The sequence below is a fragment of the Macrobrachium rosenbergii genome, chromosome 1 (assembly GCF_040412425.1).
Source record: "Macrobrachium rosenbergii isolate ZJJX-2024 chromosome 1, ASM4041242v1, whole genome shotgun sequence".
NCBI classification, from domain to species: domain Eukaryota; kingdom Metazoa; phylum Arthropoda; class Malacostraca; order Decapoda; family Palaemonidae; genus Macrobrachium; species Macrobrachium rosenbergii.
In genome coordinates this window covers 58,732,973-58,753,463 of record NC_089741.1, presented here as the reverse complement: position 1 = coordinate 58,753,463, position 20,491 = coordinate 58,732,973, and the positions used below count along the sequence as shown (strand labels likewise).

Sequence of the window (20,491 nt, the reverse complement as noted above, 5' to 3'; positions counted from 1 at the left end):
TCTGCTTTTGGTCTACTTTCAACCTTCCTTAGTAGTTGCTTATTATTGGATATTACTTGCAGAGTTTTTTTCTGATAATGTACCGCTGCTCACTATTCGTCTGTAATCTTCTCCTGCTGGGGTATCGCATAACTTCGTTCCCCATTTGCCAGTGTTCACCTCATCACAAGGGCAAACACCTCAAACCCATCACACACACTTTTACTACCAGTGAGTATCCGCGAAGATTGCATCAAAGCCTTTGTTCACATTGTATTAGATCACACCCCGGGTGCTGCAAGTCAGGTTTATGGTCTTCCTGCCAGCTATCTCGTCATTCTAGTTTCGGCGCTTCTTATGACATATATGGAAGTTGCATTTTCCTGTGAAATACAGGGGTATTCAGGTACTGGGAGAGAGTTGTCTTGACTTACCGTGCTGCAAACACGTTGTTTGGTTCCGGAATAATCTTTTGCTTCACATTTCAGGAACATCGTTGATGGTTATTGAAAGCATGTTACCTTACTTTGTGTGTCCAAGCCCGTACTAAGTGATTTATAACAGAAATGATGTGTTTTTAAATGTAAGCACGTTAAACTCATCATAATTTATGAGGAACAGCTTTTGTTGCAACATCTTGCTGACTTCAGCTACGCCAAATTTCTCGTTACCTCACCAAACTCTTATTCAGATAAAAAGATTAAAAAAAATAAAATTTATGTCATGTAACGCCGTGCAGATAGTGAAAAATTCTGATAAAGGATGAATGAACTTATTGGGAGAACTAAAGAAAAAAATTTTGAACTCTGTTAATGGTAATCATCGTACACCTCATGGTGCAGCCATTCCTGTGACGTCACTTATCACATTCCAAAGAAAAGATAGTTTTTCATCGATTTAATCCGTGTATTTTAATCCTAAAAGTAAGTGATTAATGCCAATTAAGTATGATGTAAACAATCGTGTGGGTGATTCCAAAATAACCAATGGAGAATTGGTTTGAGTAAGAGAGGCCCAGGTAACAGCCAATGATGGTTTGTTTACGGCCCGGCGCTCTGTGAGTGGCCGCTTCTGACCAATCTGTACTCGCCGTTATTTCGTCCAATCTCAGGTAACTTTTCATGTTTGGCGCCAATAATTATCTGCCAATCTTCACTCAGCAGCTATTAGGGGAGGATGGGCGCTGATTGGTGTCTCGTGGGCGGGAATCGGGCGGCCAGAGAACCTAAGATAGGGTGGAAGAAGCTGGAAAAGCAGAAATGGCTGTCCTAAGAATTTCCTGCCTCCAACCTAAAATTAGTCTGAGGACCCGAGAAGGGTGTCATGGTTCCTACTCCTGTATTCCCAGGGTCAAATATTTGGCAAGGAATAGACAATGGATTCCCTGGGGGCTCAGGTCTCTAGATTTTATGTTTATTTGTAAGTAATTTTTTATTGTTTTGGTTATCCTAGTGCGTTTCTTTGTTATGGCTCACGTAAGGAAGTAGGCTGGCATGAGGTTGCGACCACGATGTCGTAGAAGATGGCAGGGCTACGAGGCGCCCTTTAAAATTGGCCTGAATAGCCTTAAGATGCAACAGAACCAGCTAATTTCGTCCTAAGATTCGTAAAGGGGTTTCTTGGAGAATTTGTAAAGTTAGTTTGCACCCCTTACAGGTTACACGAGTTCACATTATTTTTACTCTTACCAAGCTACACATAAAAAAAAAAAATTGAACAGCAAAATAAATTCTAAAAATTCAGGTTGCGGCCTCCATGCAAACAAGTAGCCTAAAATAGTAGGGTAAAACTACAGGGTAACTCTCCATGGACTATTACCTTGGAAATATTTGTTTTCTATGCTTTTAGTGTTGCTGATGAAGGAGGTGGTGATGTTTATTATTGGTCAAGGTAATTCTAAGTATTAGCTCTGTGCCTGTTTTTACGTTTTCAGCTGGTTTTTCTACACTTTTAGGGCTTCTGATACTGGTGGTACATTTGTTTGTTGTCGGCCAAATGGAATGTCCCTTCGCCGTGTTTAGTACTGGCCCAGGGGGGGGCCCATTACCCATACGTTAACAAGTTATTGCACTTGCCGGACGGGATATGAACCGTTCCAAACGGACGTACCCGTGCTGTGTCTTGTGAAGATCGCATATGGAAACCCTAGTTGGATGGACATCAGGGATTGATTACATTTGTGCGACAAAAGTTGAAGGTAAATCCATAATTAGCGACCAAAAAAGTGTAGAAAAAGTCAAGTCAGAAGGAAATCGCTGCTGCGGAGCTACTACTTGGATCTACCTTGGTCAATTATTATTAACGTCATATGTACCAACATGGTTGGGGACCCTTTGGGAAAGTGGGGTTTTGGAAACGGGAGAAAAATTGGACCACCATGTTGTTGTTAGTACCTATGGATTGGTTCCGTGCATGTGCAAGTCATTAAGGAGCCATATGGTTAAGAAGGGATTGGCTAAGGAAACCAATTATAAAAGGAACCATAGTAACCTAACATACCCTAACCTAACCTAGCAGGCCGTGTTACTTAGCTGGGGCTCTGCCCCCCGGACCCCCATAGTGAAGGAAATTCCACTTCTTATCAGAAGTTCCCCTATAACACTGCATGCACGATGCATTCGTAGATGCCCGACATACAAAAACATATTAGTTCTGATGTTAATTACTGTCAACCAACACAGGTTAATGGTAAACTGTTAATAAGCAACCCAGATACTATAGGATAAGTCAATTTCCAAGGTAATACCTGATGCACAGCTACCCCATAGTTCTACCAATTGCAAAGTCAAACAACAACGGCATTTCAATTTTGCTGCTGTACTTTTTCACATGAGAAAGAGGGAAGGTATAACTGAAGACTAATACCGCGGCTTGGTTCCCAATAGTCACCAGTCAGAATATTTACCGCCTTTTATTTCGGATTTTGGTTATGTTAATGTCTTGCTAGAGGGCTGCTACTAAACATGGGGCTTATCTAGCACGTACACTGGTAATTACCAAACCTAGAGGGGCACGGTAGCAGTCTTCAGTTTTACTGAGAGAAGCAGTCTAGTACTGCATTAAGAAACTCCCTTACATACCTGTATTGTACACACACACACAAACACCATCCCTTGTTCCCTTATCTTGTTTTTTTTTATTTTAATTTTTTTTTTGTTTCATCATGATTTTTGCTGCACAAAACAATATAAATGATAGTGGTAGCTCATCACTCCCAGTCCAGGCTAATGTGGATTTAGCGCTACCTGTTGTGCAGAAGGGTACATTGGTTCGGATTCCACAATAAGCTGGTCTCATTGCTAGGTAACCAATTGGTTCTTAGCCACGTAAAAATAAATCTAATCCTTTGGGCCAGCCCTAGAAGAGCTGTTAATGAGCTCAGTGGTCTGGTTAAACTAAGATACACTTTTTTTTGTAATCATTAATGGATCAAAAAAAAAAAACGCAATCAAAAAGTATAAGGCAGTGCTACAGCCTTTCATTTCACTGATGTGAGTATTAGGCTGTTATAAGCAAAAGAGGGAGAAAGAAGCATTCTGATACTGCACTGAGAAACTCTTGGATACCCTTACCCTACCCTACACACAAAATGCACAATCCACCTTCTTTCCCCCAACCTTTTTTATGTCAATTTTCACTGTATAAACGATGAAACAATAAAAAAAAGATAATGTATTTCTCCCATTTCAGGCTCATTTGCACTTAGGACAATGCATTTGTAGGCTATGTTAGGATACATACGCAGTCATAATTTGTTTATTTACATTTAGTTCAAACATTTTTATAATCAATACTGTACTGTATATGAAATACTTTCTATAACATTTTTTTATTTGCATTATACAACCAATAATGGTCATTATGCGAGGTATAATGGGGTTTATATGGGCGTAAACAGGTGGTTTGTATGGTTGTCATGTATGTAGGGCTAGGTTACGTAAGGGGTTTGTGATCATTCATGGATTGAGTGTTGTAAGGGTTCTTGAATGAAATACCTGCGCATTCTAAGGCCCAACTGAGTAATATTACTACCCAATCTATGGCTTTACTCATATAACTACTTAGGAATCATGGGTAGGCTTACCTTGAATAGTTCTTATATAGTTTTGGCAGTTTTAATGCCTATTTTATGAAATATGGGTTGTTGCCCTTTGTCAGTACACAGCTTGGTCCTAATTGATATCTAGTTATAAATTGGTCTTACGTAATATCTAGCTATAAAAATTAGTCAATTCTAAGATAAGTAAAGAGATCATACATATATCACAGAAATTAAAATTTAATTACAAATAATTATAATCAGTTCTGATTGAAATGACAACCTTGCCAGATGTTTGATTAATGTTGCCAAATTTCTCATTAATCTAAGACAGGGCTTTTTTGGGGGTTCAAGCTGCTTAAGTTTGGAAGATATTTAAGTGTTGTTTCTACTGTAAAGCTTCTGTCTTCAAAGTATTGCTGCTTGATCTTTCTCATGATTTAAAAGTTGAGAAAGAGGTTCTCCTCTAGGTATGGGCTGCTCAATGAGCATGTGCCAAATGTGGAACAAGGTCTTTCCTGTAGAGCACTAGCATCGTTGTACAGCTACTGTTTAATAACACGAGGGTTACGTTCATGATGAGGTTGAAAATGATGTTTATGAGTAAATCCATGTTGAATCAAAATTATCTTGTTAGTAAACATATCTCCATAAACATTTGCTTGTGTTAAAGTGAAAATGTTTTATTTAAACTCATGTTATTGGAGGGGTGACTACTGTTGATTGTGGAAGAGACTCAGATGTTTTCTGCCTGGAATTCCCCAAGAAATAGCATATACAGTAACAATTCAAGTCTTTTCATCACAGAGAAAATTAATGATGGTCCTAAAATCAGTTCACACGCTGTTGAGGCAAGAAAGGGAAATAAATCAATAGTGCTTCCTCTAAGAATATAAACCTTCCTCTTGTAGGCTATACAGTGACTTTCATCGTAAGTTGATCCAATTGCTGAAGCTGATTAAGAGGTTCAGCACTCTCTATCAACGTGGCTTTTGAAGTGTCAAATCTTTCCCAGTATGAATTACATGTTTGTTTGTTTTAACGGTTGATGACTCGTTTACTTTTTATTGTGGTTTTGAGGTTGTAAAAATTATGATACCCGTTGATTCTCCAACTCAGAGAATGGCGTAGGCTAGTAGTCCAGGGTGTGAGTGCGTGTGTTAAGGTTTGTGCCCTCGTTTGATGTTGATCCTCATTCTTACTGCTCATTCTGCAAAGATCATGAGTGTTTGCACCATCTCAAAAGTGTGTCAAGCGTCTTGTGGTTGCCTTTCCTGTGGAAGACGTGTGTGTTGAAGAGGAGGAAGTTGAGGAAGATCTTTTGCTTTTGAGTCTATCTGCTTATTCTCCCTTTGAGATTGTCTGCCCAGGGCATTCTCCTTTTGCATGGTCACAGAGGGTACACATAGGTTATGGCTGTCATCAACGTGGACTATCCAGCTGGAGTTTCAGTTGGTATAATGGTGATCCCTTAACCCCCATCACTCATGCTGCTTTAACCAATTAGCGCCCAAGGTCCTTTTTTTAGGACCAAAGGAATTACCGATAATATCTTGTAATCAGTGGAACTTTTGTGATAAACATTTAATTAGTCTCGAAGATTGAAGTGTCTTTTAGACATTTTACCTATATTTTGATGGATATTGGCAACACTGTTGTCACTGTTTTCAGTATCATATGAAAAACTTGAGTGGAAGGACAGACCTCATTTTTCCTAATTTGTATTAAAAAATTTTTTGGGTTAGTTGAAGTCCTATGTATTCCACACTAACAGATTGTAAACGTATGTTATAACTTCTCTTCAACGTTTTTTAAATGTTTTAAAGTGGCTTGGTTTAGATACAGTAAGCTTTGAAGTTTTGGTCCTAAAAAAAGGACCATGGGCAAGTGGAGGCCATTTTTCCTGTTTTCTGTGGTTACTTCATCAATACTGTAATGAGGACGAAAATGAGCCAGCATGCAAAAAAAAAAAAAAAAAGCAAAATACTGATTTGCCTTGGAAAAGAAATGCCTTTTTTTTTTTTTTCTCTCAACATTCATATCTCCAACTAGTAATGGGACAAATAAAAAAAACTGAAATCAACGAAAGCTAAACTACGTGGCAAAAACCCATTGGAAATTTTTGAACTTTCCCTTTGCAATGATTTACCAAAGGAAATTTTGCAGAGAATCTGATGCTTACAACTATACTCAGAAAAATGTACATGATTTTATTCTGTTAACAAACTGTTTGAAAAATTTCCTAGCAATCTTATAGTTTTCAGGTTGCCACAGATTGCCAAGTGAATGGTATTATTGGTGTTTGGATGAAGACAGAAACTTGACTATTTGGAAATGCCAAGAAATGGATTTCTAAGCATTAAATAATAAAGAGTATCTTCATTTTGTTCACAATGAGAATGCAGGAAACTGCATAAAAGATAAAGGATTTAAAAGTATTTATATCAGAGAAAGCAATCAGATTCTATTCCTGTTGCCAAAAAATGACAGCCTGCTTAGGTTCAAAAGTGGTTGTCTATGATTAGTCACTTTGAGAATCCATATGATCATAAAATTTATATTGCAATACACTCCCTGAACATCTGAATTCGCCCTTAATCCCACTAGCCCGAAGAGCTCTCAATTAACAATCCAATATTGGGAATTTTAACAGCCAGCATTACCAACGCTGCAGGTAAAATCTTGTCACTTGAGCTGCCATAACATATGGTTGACAACACTGACGCAGGTGTGCACCAACACTCCCACTTTCATCAATTGCTTTTTGTTCATGCTGCTGGAAGGCTGTTTCCTTCTGCAGTGCGAGGTTTTAATCCTATTGCCCGACTTCTCTTTGTATTTTGGACCTCTGGTGAAGACCTGGATTGTATTTACCGGTTTCTTCTCCTGGTTTTCTGGATGTCTTCGATGTGGAACGTCTTTTAGAAGTGGACTCGCTGGTTCCCGGTCTCGATTGGTCATCATATACTTTTTCATCTTCTACAGTACTACCGCGCCATCGGCTTCAACGTCGACCTCGACTGCCGCTACGACTGTGGATGATGGAGCTCATCGCCTGTTATTCCTGCCAGAGACGGATGAGTACCTTGAGACACGATAGACATTCTGTCAGGTATGTAGGAAGGTTAAATGTGATGTGCAGGCTCATTGCAATGAATGTTCTGATTGGAAGGCACAAGAGATGGAGGATTACATTCATCATCACAAGTCTTTGGCTAGTAAGGGCGACAGATGTCGGTCAGATTCTCGTTGCCTCAAGTGTCTTAGGCTTCTGCTACAGGTCAGCTGATGGATTTAGCGAGTTGAGAGGTAGTCATACAGATAGAGGATAGGATTGCAAGTAGTATGGAAAATTTAATAGCTAGTCGTCTTCAGTATTTCTCAGATAGGGATAGTAGTAGTGTTAGGATGTCTAATCCTTCTTCCTTTTCAACTCCCCTGCCTATTCCAGAACCAGCCCTAATGGGTGCTGAGGGTAATGGCAGAACCGCAAGCCTCCAATTAGGTAGGGTCTGCTGGCCCCCTCGGTGAGGAGCAGGCAGTGAAGGATCCCCCTACCCCCCAACCCCCTTGTAGTATTGATAAATTTAACGTTGATAATGTTAGTCAGGATCAAGATCTAGGTGTGATAAAGGAGGATAGGTTTGGGTTAGGTAGTGAGGAGAAGGTATTAAGGATGCAGAGTCGTTCTCCTGGACGGGTTCCGGTTTTGGATTCGAGTGGTTTTTGTGCTCCGGCATGAGTTTCGCTTTCATCACTTCTTTTCGGTCTGGCTCAGTCTCAAGTCAATGTTTCAGTTATGGTGGGGCAGAATCCTTCTGTTTTTGCTCCTAACTCAATTCCAACTGTTTCTAAATCTCCTACTGTAGTTTCCCCCTTCCCTGTGTTTTCTACTCCTCCATCTAGTAAGGCGGATTCTGGTGTGTCCTTTCGACTTTTAGAAGTAGTTTGCGGGACCTGCAGTTGGATGTGGCAGAATATAAGGTGGATTGCTGGGTTTTTTCAGCGGGTACAGACCTATGGTGAGAGGTTATTTTTTGAATGGTTTCTCTACATTAGAGAGTATGTGACACAGTAGTGTCCAGAATTCATGTCGGATATGTTTCAGGATTATTGAGGGGGGTCAGATTCGGTGTACCTTCTGTCCTTTTCATTCTAAGTTTTCTGGGTTATCTGTCACTTCATCTCCAGCTCCCACCTTCTTTGTTGCTTCCTTTTCAGTCTCCTCTTCGGCCTCTTCTTCTGCTCCGGTCTTTCCTGAGGCTTCCACATCTTCTGTTTTCCCTCCTTCGATTTTGGTTTTCCTCCTCTGAGGTAACTTCTTTTTTATGCATCTGCTATTCCTCTGCCTCCCGCCTTTCCTTCCTCAGTACAGTCTTCTCCGGTAGGAGGAGCTTCCGGACAGGTGAAAATGCAGTTTTGGTAGATTTTGGCTGCAGGGGGCTCATGTTCCATCCCTTCGGGTATGCGCAACCCCTTGCCTCCTCCACAAGCGGCTGTTCCGGTAGTATCAGATATTTCACAGGGTTTGCCTGTCGCTTCCAGTTTGGGTTTGCACTCTGCGGTTTTGGCAGGGCTTGTGGTACCTTCTTCGAGTGGTCTGCGGCTTTCATCGCCAGCATTTTCTGCGGCGGTAACTCCAAGGGTAGCTTCTACCTCTTTCATTCTCCCTCCTTCTTCTTCATCTTCTTCCATCCCTACACAAGCGGTTTCATTTGCGCATCCTCCCCAGTGATTTAGCAAATGTGGGTTTGGCTACTCTCACTCATCTTTCCCTTGGTTATAATGGGGAATCGGCTCTGGGTTTTTATCGGTTCAGCCTTCCCTTCCCGGTGGGTTCAGCTATGCAGATTCAGCTCCGGGTACCCGATTGGGTGTGGGTGTGCAGCATTCTGGTTAGGATGGTCCGCTTGTGGACTCCTCATCGTTGTCTGGACTTCGTTCAGTGCCTCCTCCTTTGTCGGTCTTAGACTGTTCAGACATTGTGGAACAGGATTCTTATACAGAGTTGCAGAAGATTCTGGCGGACTTAGAATGTCCTCTTGCCAGTAGTAACGATTATGGACGCATACTTGAGTACGTTACTTCTTTATACCCTCAAGCAAGAGCTCCAGACCTCCCGGTTTAGTTTTTTTTTTTTTTTTTTTTTTTTTTTTTTTTTTTTTGACACTAAGCCAGCTTCTGCCTCCTTTTTGTGTTGGCTGGGCCTTGAACCAGCCTGACTACCTCATCTCTTGAAAAAGGGTCACAGTTAGGACCTGAAAGTGCTCGAGATCACAATAATATGTAAATATTTACCAGTAAACAAGTTATACACAAGAATCTTGTGGGTTTCTCTTTCCATCTTCAGAAGAAAACTGAAAAGTTTTTGTTTGTTTTAAAATTCAAGTATTATATAATCCTGGAAAATTGTAAATTATCTAAATTTGCAATTTTTTATGCACTTCTATGAAAGGAACTTAGTAGATATTATATACTGTATACAGTACTGTACATATATGATTTTAGGTAAAGTCACGATTTTAGGTTAATCGATAGAAGTAGAATGCATATAATTGCTTAATTTTACGGATTTATTGATGGAATGATGACTGCTTTTGGTTTATGGCAATTATATTTCAACAAACAGCTCAGTTTCTTCTACATTAAGGCTGGCAGGTACTGTTAGGCAGTCTAATATCACAGGTTACAGTGCTACCGTGCCTTTTTGCGCTTCATTTTGTCATGGATTTTGTGGAAAACATTATTCACTTTTCTGCAGGGGAACTTTCACAAATTTGCAGATTTTATAGGTAACATTACTAAAGTGTAAGTACACTGTAAATATTTTTAACATAAAAATCTGTATGTAGTCATGAACACAATATGAAAAAATACAGTAATTAGTGGATAAACAGTGTTGCTCTGCAAAAAAAAAAAGTGAATAAGTGATAATTTTAATTGTTTTTACCAATATACAGTGTAAAGAAAACAGGATGACTTCAATACTAAGAGAAAACGGCTATGCTTATATGTACAGGGATAACATGATTAGTTGTCAAATGTTCTGTAAGACAGATTTATTTAATTTGTATTAAAGATATATTTGTTTGTATTAAACATTTTAGATATTTTGCTATTTTCATTAAAATTATTTTAAAAAAGATGACTTGGTGTTTTGGGATGATGTTTGCGGTATATTTTTGTTTGAATTGATGTTAAATTGTTTGAATATGACAATTTAAGGTATATTTTTGTTTAAACTACTAAATTAGGCAGGGAACTTTTAAAATACAGTTATAAGCATTTTAGTTTAAGGGGTACAGGCTATTTGGCAGTTATAAGCATTTTTAGAGGGGATTTTGTATTTCTGCAGATTTTGCATTTCCCCAGTGGGTTCTGGAACCTATCCCCATAAAAAATTGGGGGAGCACTGTACAGTATTTTTGCCCAATTTAGACACTACAATATTTAGAATGTAACTTTTTGTGTCATGCAGGCTCCAATTGGTTGTATGAAGTCTATATTCCTTTCAGGTGGTGGTGTAGTTTTTGAGGGACTCATTGTTCAGAAAGATTTCTTTAGGAATGATGGGATAATAATGGTCATAAGTAAAAAAATAGTGTACGCTGAGTTTTGTGAATGAATTGTCAAGGAATGTGTAGTAATGCACATACAGCTGTTCCCAGAGGATGTAAATCAAAGTATAATTTTTTCCAGCTCTAATAAATAAAAATGGATAATCCTGAAGATGAAATTGGGGCCTCTTTCTTGGCATCAGAGTCTTACATTGTCGACAGCCATGTTGGTCATGGGCACCAGCATGAGGATGATGAGAAGGACGATGTGCCTCACGTTTTGCGTGAGCAGGATAGATTTTTACCCATTGCAAACATTGCAAGGATAATGAAGAAGGGCATCCCGAGGACAGGCAAGGTAAGTGGCTATAAGGTATGTTTGTATTTATTTATTTTTTTTTTTTTCAAATAGAGTTTATAGGGATACAGTATTAGGTTTCATTTGAAATATAATTTATGGGTTAGGTTTTGATGAATGCATGCTAATGGGGGTATTGAATTTGCACTAATTGTGCTGTTTATATTTAGTTCAGCTTCCAAGTGTGGGCGGTGTTATTGCATACAGTATTCTTAGTTCATTAAAATACTGAAATGTACTTTTATTATTTAATTAGATGACCATGATCAGAGCAAGTATATGTAGATTTATGTTAAGTTCTATACTGATGGATACTTGTGATTTTGTAGATATTTTTTAGCTGCATACCAATAGTTGCTATAAAAATATGTGGCATTGTGAAATTAGTATAAACAACAACAACATACTGAACTGCAGGGGGTTAGTGCAGTCATTGCATCTCATGCAGTGCATTGTAGGCCCCTAGCTGCAACCCCTTTTGTTTCTTTTACTGTACCACTTTTCATATTCTCTTTCTTCCATCTTATTTTCCACCCTCTCCTAACAATTGATTCATAGTGCAACTGCAAGGTTTTCCTCCTGTTATACCTTTCAAACCTTTTACTGTCATAAAGAATTCTAATGATCAATCTTAATTAATTAAACAGATTGCCAAAGATGCCCGAGAATGTGTTCAAGAATGTGTAAGCGAATTTATAAGCTTTGTGACAAGTGAAGCCTCAGACCGCTGTCATCAGGTGAGTATGCTCTGAGATTGAATTCATTTTTCACGTTGGACTTTGCTTTCCTTAAATCATATTAGTACAAATGCAGTATGGTGTGAAAAACACTAGAAAGATTTAAACTGTTAGTTTTAAATTTTACAGTAATTATAAAAATGTAAAAACATTAAAAAAAGGACCAAAGCATAGAAAAATGAAGGATACTGATCAGATGTTAATTTGGTGAAGCAGGTAGACCTTTGCATTAAATCAGATCTTTGTTGATACTATATTTAGGTCACAAGCTGTCATATATTATGCATAATAAAGTTTTAATATGAAAAGTGAGAGCTGTTGATAAAATAATTTACCAAAAGTGTTCTAGTAAGTGGACAGTAGTAAATAAAGACTGTATGGAGATAGGAATATGAAAGAAGGTGCAGTCACTTATGTATTTATTTCTTGCAGTATTCATTCACAATTAATATCTGGTGGCTACATGTGTTTTATGAAGTCTGTTATGTGAAAATGTTCTTAGTAGGTGATAAGCATATTCTAGCACTTGAAATATTTAGTTTTCTCCTAACACTTACTGTATATGGAAATCTGTACAGTATTGCAGTTTAATTGCCTTTTAGGCTTGATCTAGATGGGTGTTTGCACATTTTGAATAGTGATGATAACACCTTTGAGTCTTATCATATCAGCTGGGGACTTCTAAACTGAAACAAATTTGCATTGCAGGAAAAGAGAAAGACCATCAATGGTGAAGATATCCTCTGGGCAATGAATGCATTAGGATTTGAGAATTATGTCGAACCACTGAAGATATACCTGCAGAAGTTCCGTGAGGTAAGAGTATTTGAAGTAAATAATGTAGGTGGCATCTGTTTTCCCATTTCCAATACAGATCAGTGTCTTGCAAATCAGGCAGTGCTATCTGCAGTGGTTGGGAGGCCTGTCAGAAGTAACAGCTGGATATTTGACAGGTGTTATGAGTTAGGCCTCTTAACTCTGCAGTTTCTTTTTTCAGAATACTAATCTTGTGAAACATGAAATGTTGGCAATTGTATGTATTTTCAAACAACGTTTACTGTTGGGTAGATATCAGGTTCTTTGCTATTTTGTCCTTTTTTGCATACTTGTTCATACCTTGTACGTTTCTACAAGATAGTCGTGTTTCTGCCTTCATTCCATTCTGCAGTAAGTCGGCTTTACAACTAATGCATTTTTAAGGAACAAAGAATGGAGATTAGAACTTTCATAATTCATGCAATGCTTATAAGGTTTATATCCAGTGGGAGTATTGTTTGCTTGTCTTTTGTTATTCCTTTTGGTTGGATGGTGGCGTAATGAACATATCCTCTAGACTTCATTCATATACTGTAGTAAGATTTAAGGGAAAACCTCAGCTGATTAACAAAAGACTTGATTTTCCTTGCTTCCAGTTCATTTGGTGACCACAGGACTTGAAGACATATTTAGATGGTGGAGAAAGAGGGGTCTTAATTTTCATAGAGGAAAGGCTGATGTCTTTACTTAATGTACAGAGATTAAAAACTAAAAACAAACATGTGACAGTTGATTTTGTAAATAGCTTCCTGATGATGGAGGATAGTGAGTTTAGTGTTAGGAATGAGAATTGATAAGAATCCCGGAAACTTGTGTTGTATGAAAAACAAATTGAGGCACAAAGACCAGTGGTGATTAATGGCTCCCTTATCAGCACAGCTGGGCAACGGAGGATGGTTAATAGTTTGCTGTTTTTGTTTCTTGAAATGATTTACAAAATGTATATATCGTACAGTTATTGGATTCTAGCTTTTGTCTTTCTTGATAGAATAATGATAGAAATGATTTAAAGGCCTAATTCGTAAAAAACACCAAATCGCATAACTCTTCCTCTTCATAAAGCCAACCAATTATCTTTTTATTATGTATATAAGATTGTGAATATATTTCGGAAATGATCGCAGAGGCTAGGTTGCTTCTTGATTAAAAGGCTGATTTAGGGCAATGCTCACATTGCATAGGTTTCATTAGTGACTCACTAACGTAGGCATTCAGAACAAATAGCTACGTTGCATTTAGTTGTGGTTGTACAATTGGCTCTGAAGATTATAACAAAAAAAAGGAATTCCTTCAACACTCATATTGAGCGACTCAAGAAGTGCAATTGAAGCAGTAGGATCTTGTAAATCAAATAATCACCTTGTCCAAAATATCCAATGGGAAATACATCAGTTAATTACAAACGGCCTTCAAATTCAAATTTGTTGGATCCCAGCCCATGTAGGCATTGAGGGTAATGAGAAAGTAGATAAAGCTGCTAAATTGGCTTGTACAACCCCCCCAACTACTACGTAAGCCCCCATATCAGACTGGCTAGCATCAGTTAAACCCTTAATTTATAGGGATTGGCAAAATGATTGGACAAATGTATCCCCTCAAAACAAACTAAAACAAATTAAGAACGAAGTTAAAAAGTGGCATTCTTCTACCCAAAAGCGAAGAATTAATGAGGTTATTTTAACAAGACTCAGAATGGACACTCCAGACTCACACATGTCAACTCCGCACACAAACCCAATAACTTGTGAAAGATGTAACATCCCAGTAACAATCAAAATATATTGATTGACTGTCCCAGATGGCATCATGAAAGAAATACTTATTTACAAAATAAATCAGTAAAGGATATTCTAGCAGAAGGTAATAACTTTTCAATTAATAATCTCATTCTCTTCTTAAACAAAATTAAATTGATAAGTAAAATATAATCTTCCCCCTTTTTTCCCTCCATTTTTTTTTCTCTTGATTTTTTTTTTAATTCCCCCCTTTTTTTTATTATTTATTTATTTATTTAACTACTTAATTTTTTATGTACTCTTTCCCCCTTTTTTTCCCAGCCCGAGAAGAACCCTAAAAGAGTTCAGAGGTCTGGTTAAACAAATCATTTGTAACTAACTAACTGTGTCATTATGGAAGGATGGTACTTGAATGATGTATCAGATTTTGTATGTAGATGTACTTGTGTCCACCCAACCAGTTAGCCCAGAATCTTTTTAAGAGATATGTGGCTCAAAGGTCATTGTTTTTTTATGTCGTCATGGACTCTTACTCGTGGGACTATGTTCCTGACTGGCACCTAAACAAACAGGACTACTGGTAACACTGAACTGAAGATGTATGGATTAGCTGTAGCATTGTTAGCAACTTGCTGCACATTGTGACTAAATATGAAGAGTAATCCTTACCCTGACTTTTACAAAAGGAATTATCCCTGGCATATTGAACGTACATATATAACTTTTTTTTTTTAATTTGGTGTTATGACATAAGCTATTTTCAGAGATTGAATGCAACCTGTCAAAGTTCGATGCAGATTACCTTATTTGGGATGAATCTTACCTACTGTTAAAGATAGCTTATGTCTTTTTGCTGATAGGCTAGTCTGCATTCAAACAAAAGATCAAATCACTGCCTGGATGACTGTCTAGAACACTCGTTCTCCGCCAGGTGTGTTTGGGATGTCTCAGTTCATGTCAAGAATTCTCCTTGCCACCATTGTTTGTAGGTGCTTGTTGGTTTGTTATTTTATGGCTGTTTACTGCTATCATGGTACTGTACCGTTATTTTTCCTAGGGTGCCTCCACTAGAATCAAGGTTAAGAATGTCAGGTTCTGTGGGAATGAGTGCTGTCTTAGCAGGATGTTGATTTTTTAGGAGATACATACTGTTTGCGCCAGCTGCTATGGTATAAAATGCAATCTTGTGAATAGCTGTGAGGAAGTAGGGATTTTCAAAGGAATTTCTGTGTTGTAAGTTCGTTAGTATAGGAAGAGAAGGGAAGCAGATAGATTGCGAACACAGGTTGGTCAGGTTATCAACCTGTCATTTCTCCCCTTCTCCAGGTCCTTTGTCTGTAGTTATCCCTACTCAGTCTAGGCTTTTCCCTTTGCTAATGCTTTAGTTAGTACTGAGACTTCCTCTTTAACTCTGCCTTCTGCTCCTCTTTCGGTTCAGGACACAGTAAACCCCTGGTATTGTGGGGGGGGATAGGTACCACAGTCCCTTGCAAATAGCTAAAATCTGCTAATACTTGACACCCATCCTTAAAAACACTTATAACTGCATATTTAAACAGTCAGACACCAAAGACTACCTGTAGAAACATTTATAACTACCCATTTAATGGTTCATACACCAGATGTATACCTTAAACTATCATCCCACACCAAATATACCTTAAAATATCATCTGAAAACACCTTAATATCATTTCAAAGTTTCTTACATTACACTTAAAAATTTATGGCTTACAGCTAAGTGTGAAAGCTAAACTCAAGTGCCCCCTACATTCAATCAAAGCCGTTTTCTCTCATAGATTATTAAGGCTGCCACATTACATTTTATGTTATGCTGGGTTTACTTCATTATTATCTGAAAATGAGATGTCACAGGTTGAGATAAGGTCACTGGCCGCTTCCTATCTCATCTCCGTGATGGGTGCCAGATGCCACCAATTCCTTTCATAAGCAGTTCTTGTTTTTATTTTTACTGGTTTCCATCTGGCACCAGAAGATTTATCCTAATGTTAAGACTGCACTTGTTCATTCTTTACATGCTTATTCTTCGGCTATCGGCAAATCTCTTACTTCTGCCATGATTAATGTTTTTCTAACTAGATATTATTCTAGCTACTTAGCTTTTGAAGAATGTGTTATATGGGAATGACCTTACTTCTGTTGACTCGCATTTTGACGAGACAGGAGGTTGAGGGGCCAGCGCAATGTGTTTGTGGCGCAAACTTAGGGAGTTCGTGAACCAATTTCTGAAGCTGCAGGTTAATGTTCTCATGCTTATACTAACTCAGTTTGGAAGAAGTGAGAACACTTTTGCTCCTATCTGTAGTAAAGGCTTATCTGCACAGGTTAAGGCAGTAAGGGAGGATAATTGGTACAGGCCTTATTTTATACCTTAAGGGGATCAGTTCAGCCCTCAGGTTCTTGTAGATGGCCAATTGCAAGCCTCCTGGCATGCTTGGAGAGACTTAAGAGCAGAACCTTAAGTGGTAGAGACAATAAAAGAGCGTTATGGTTCCTTCTAGGTAACCCTCCATTGGTGTAGTCTCCTATAGCAGAAGTCTCTCATTTTCTAGTAGGAGGCTGTAAATTAGAGAGAATGAAATGGACCAGGCAGTAATTCACGGTTATTTTACATCTGACTTTTTCCTAACTCCATAAGCAACCAGAGGTTGACGCCCAGTGTTGGATGCGTCAAGACTGAATAATTTAATGTGTCTGTCCCCATGCTTTTTGGTGACTTGCCAAAATGCTGGATGCGTCGAGAATGAAAAATTTTGTGTGTCTGTCCCCATGCTTTTTGGTGACTTGCCAAAAGAACGATCAGATGTTTCGGTGGACGTGCTGAGACATTTTTCTCATAATAGTACATCCTCTCATGCGAGTTCCTTCAAGGTGTATTTACAGAGAAGGTATTGCTGTTTAAGGTGCTTTCTTTCAGCTCGTGTACAGTGCCTCTATAAGTAGTAACAGGGAATGTGTTGTCTTAAGGTGGATGGCATCGACTTTTAGGTGCAGGAATTCTTCTCTGTTGAGTCAACTGGTCAAGTTGGCCAACTCTGTCAACAGTATTCCAAAGGCCTAGGCTCTGTTGCTTCACCTGGCTCAGTTTCTGTGCATTATGGTTTTCAGTCGACTTCCCTAACTCCTCCTTATTCATATCTGGTGATGTGGGGGTGATACTTGCAAATTGCCGGCTTGTCTGTCAGAAGACAAATAGGCACTTGCTTCTTGAATTTTATGAATTTTACCCCTTAAGGAAGCTTCCTATGCAGTAAGGGCTTTCTTTTTTTTAGGAAACATGGCCTCACTGGAGAATAATCAGGCTTATTTAAAGTATAGCCTCAGCATAAGAGATTACAACTTAAAGCTAACATTCATTAAACTTGTAAGTAATCCAGGACCATCATTGTTGCCAGGTTCTGTAGGAGGGATGCTGAAACTAAATGTTAACCATTTTATTCTTAAACCTATGTCCAAATTTTGCTTTTCCCTAAGTTGTATAACTCGAACAAAAGAATTTTGACAAGTGTTATGACACTTCCACCTTAGAATGGTCAACACTACACCTGGTAAAGCTTACAAGACATCAGGATGGTGGAAAGACCATTTAAGATGCCTAGCAGGTTTATCCCTGGTCAGAAACAAAGTCATGGTGGAAAGATTGCTTTTTTGAGTGAAATAAAGAACATGATATTGGTTTGATAGTTCATTCTGTGGAATGACAGTGTTTTTGACAATTGAGGATTCAGGAAGGACAAAACTACCTATAGAGTGGCCATTACATCTGCAAGTTTGACAGTTGCTGTGGGATTAGAGGAGCACTCAAATGTGGACTTCCTAGCATGCAGATGAACAGGAATGACCAGTTGATTACTACTCCTTTGAGGGCCCTCAGGCTTGAGCAGTGGATGTGTTTCTTTAAGTTTGGCCTGATTCAGACTCTAGGCCTTCCCACTCTATATATTCTAAGGAAGTACAGTGAACCCCCTGTATTCGCGGGGGATGCGTACCACACACCCCTGCGAATAGCTAAAATCCGCGAATACTTAAAACCCCTCTAAAACACTTAGAATTGCCCATTTTGAGAGTTTAAACACAAGCAAACCCCTGTAAAAATATTTATACTTGAGTATTTTAAGTTTTATATGAAAATGCAGTAATTAGTGAATATTTCTCAGTGAAAAATATCCCGAATGGGCGAATTTTCCGCAAATAATGGATAGATATGTTCCACAGAGAAACCCGCAAATGCGTGAGTCCGCGAATCGTGATAACGCGAATACGGGGTGTCTACTGTGTTGAGCAAATTTCAAGTTTGAGAATTGCCCAGTGACTCCTGTAGAGCCCCAGTAGCCTCAGAGCAAATGATTTTTGGGCTTTCTAACTCTCTCGGTAGATGTCTCTTGTTCTTCTGTAAGGGGAAATCAAATCGAACTACAGAATTCCATGGATTTCCAGATCGCTAGCTTCTGTATCTCACACTTAACCACTTGGAGATTCTTGACTGTTTCCTCCCAGTAAGGGGATTTTCAGAGGTGTCATGGGTTCTATCCTTAAGTGGAAAACAACTTTGGCCTGGTGTCAGAAGCATTGGTTTGTGTGTTGCTCAGGGTGCCCTTATAAGAGGAATTTGCAGCACCTGTAACCTTGTAGATAACAAAGTTTCTCTGTTTTATTAGATATAGTAAGAGTTTTTTGCTGTCTGCTTTCAAGGTTATTGTTCCATGCTTTCCTCAGTATTGCTTCATGTGCTGTTAGATCTGGCTGAAGATCAGCACCTCAAGGTATTGAGATCGGTTGAAATTGGAGCCCTTCCAACTCGGTATCAATCTCTTTGGAATTTAGACGCACCTCTAAATTTTATGTGCAGATTCTTTTGAGACTCTGGAATGAGTTCCATTGGATTATTTACTACGAAACTCACTCAATATAGCATTATCAGCATTTAAGAGTAAATTTATTGCAAGCACTTTCCTTAAAGCTGTTGTAAAGGGAATCCTATTTTATCTTTTTACCTTAGAGCTGAAAATGATGTTAAGGCTAAGTTTTTCTAAGAACTGTAGGAATTCCAATTTAACCTCTTTGGTGGGGAAGAAGTGGAAACACTTTTCTGTCCTGGTGGGGCAATTAAAAACTGACTTAGATAGATCAAGCATGGACGAGGCAGTCAATATTTTTGGTGATTTTAGAAACCTAGAACATCTTTGTCAAAAGTTAAGCCTGCCTGTAGGGGGCAAAGTTAACCTTTTGTTTTGTGGTTTTAGAAAACCTAGAATGTTGGTTTTGTGGTTTTATGAAACCTAGAATGCTTTTGTTTTGTCACAGGTTAAGCCTGGAAGAGGCAAAGTTAACCTTTTGTTATGTGGTTTTAGAAACCTAGAATGTCCTTGTCTAAGAGCACTAGGTTTTCTGACATATTTGATTAGGCTAGTGCATGAGAACGAGCTACATACCTTTTGCCTTTATTGAAGGTAAACATTCATGATGTGAGAGCTGTTGCAACTTCATTTAGTTTTATGACAATTTGTTGCATGAGGATGGGATAATGCATCGCAGAAGTAGTGCAATTTTGTTTTGGCTGTTCACTACCTTAAGTATACAGAACCTTGTTGAAAACAGTAAAGCACTTAGTCTGCTACTAGTAGTGGGTGGTCTTTTCCTGAACCAAAGAAAGAGCAGTCTTAAGGCTCATTGTTTTAAATCTCGGGATTTAATATTTAGGGAGCATGGAGGTACATATTGTATAGGAGCATACCTTTATATCATAAAGGTATTTATTTTTAGTGACCGTTGTTATTTTGGACCCAGGCACAGGGGTCCCCTCACACCGCTTCTGTTTCATTCTGGCTGAATTGAAGCAGTTTTCTCCACAATGCTGCTCTTTGCTGCACACATATGAGAGCCTTGCTCCCAGAAAGGAATCCAACTTCTGGCAGTAGCAAGATCCAGAAAGGGTTCCAGATCAGGTAAGAATGTTTTGGGTTTCATGCAAGAAATGTTTAACTCAATTGGCCGAGCAGATTTTGTCTAGCTGCACTACCCACCATCCTCTTCTCAATGTGGGGAATTGGCTGTCTTTAATGGTAGGTAAGATTCATCCCAAATAATATAAATTTTCATAATAAAATTTATTTTTTGGATACTCACCTACTATTAAAGAAGACCCCGCCAAGCCTCCTAACAACTTAGTGGGCTGTCAAGGAGAATTCTGATAAGAGCTAAGACATTCAAAATACACCTGGTGGAGAACAGGTGTACTAGATAGTCATC

General features: G+C 38.5%; 1 protein-coding gene across 11 annotated transcripts in view; it reads left to right on the top strand.

Annotated features, from left to right (window-relative positions):
* Nucleotides 1-20,491, top strand: part of Nf-YB (nuclear factor Y-box B) — a 41,973-nt gene that overhangs the window by 18,334 nt on the left and 3,148 nt on the right. For 2 of the 11 annotated variants that reach the window (XM_067104303.1, XM_067104342.1), the window contains exons 2-4: nt 10,718-10,948; nt 11,581-11,670; nt 12,379-12,486. In XM_067104303.1, coding sequence (XP_066960404.1) covers nt 10,733-10,948; nt 11,581-11,670; nt 12,379-12,486 — 414 coding nt within the window. In that variant the 5' untranslated portion in view covers nt 10,718-10,732. Of the gene's footprint in view, nt 1-76; nt 211-798; nt 903-975; nt 1,091-1,133; nt 1,399-7,003; nt 7,131-10,717; nt 10,949-11,580; nt 11,671-12,378; nt 12,487-20,491 lie in introns of those variants that run through there. The other 9 variants (XM_067104312.1, XM_067104379.1, XM_067104322.1 and 6 more) reach the window with 9 other exon arrangements.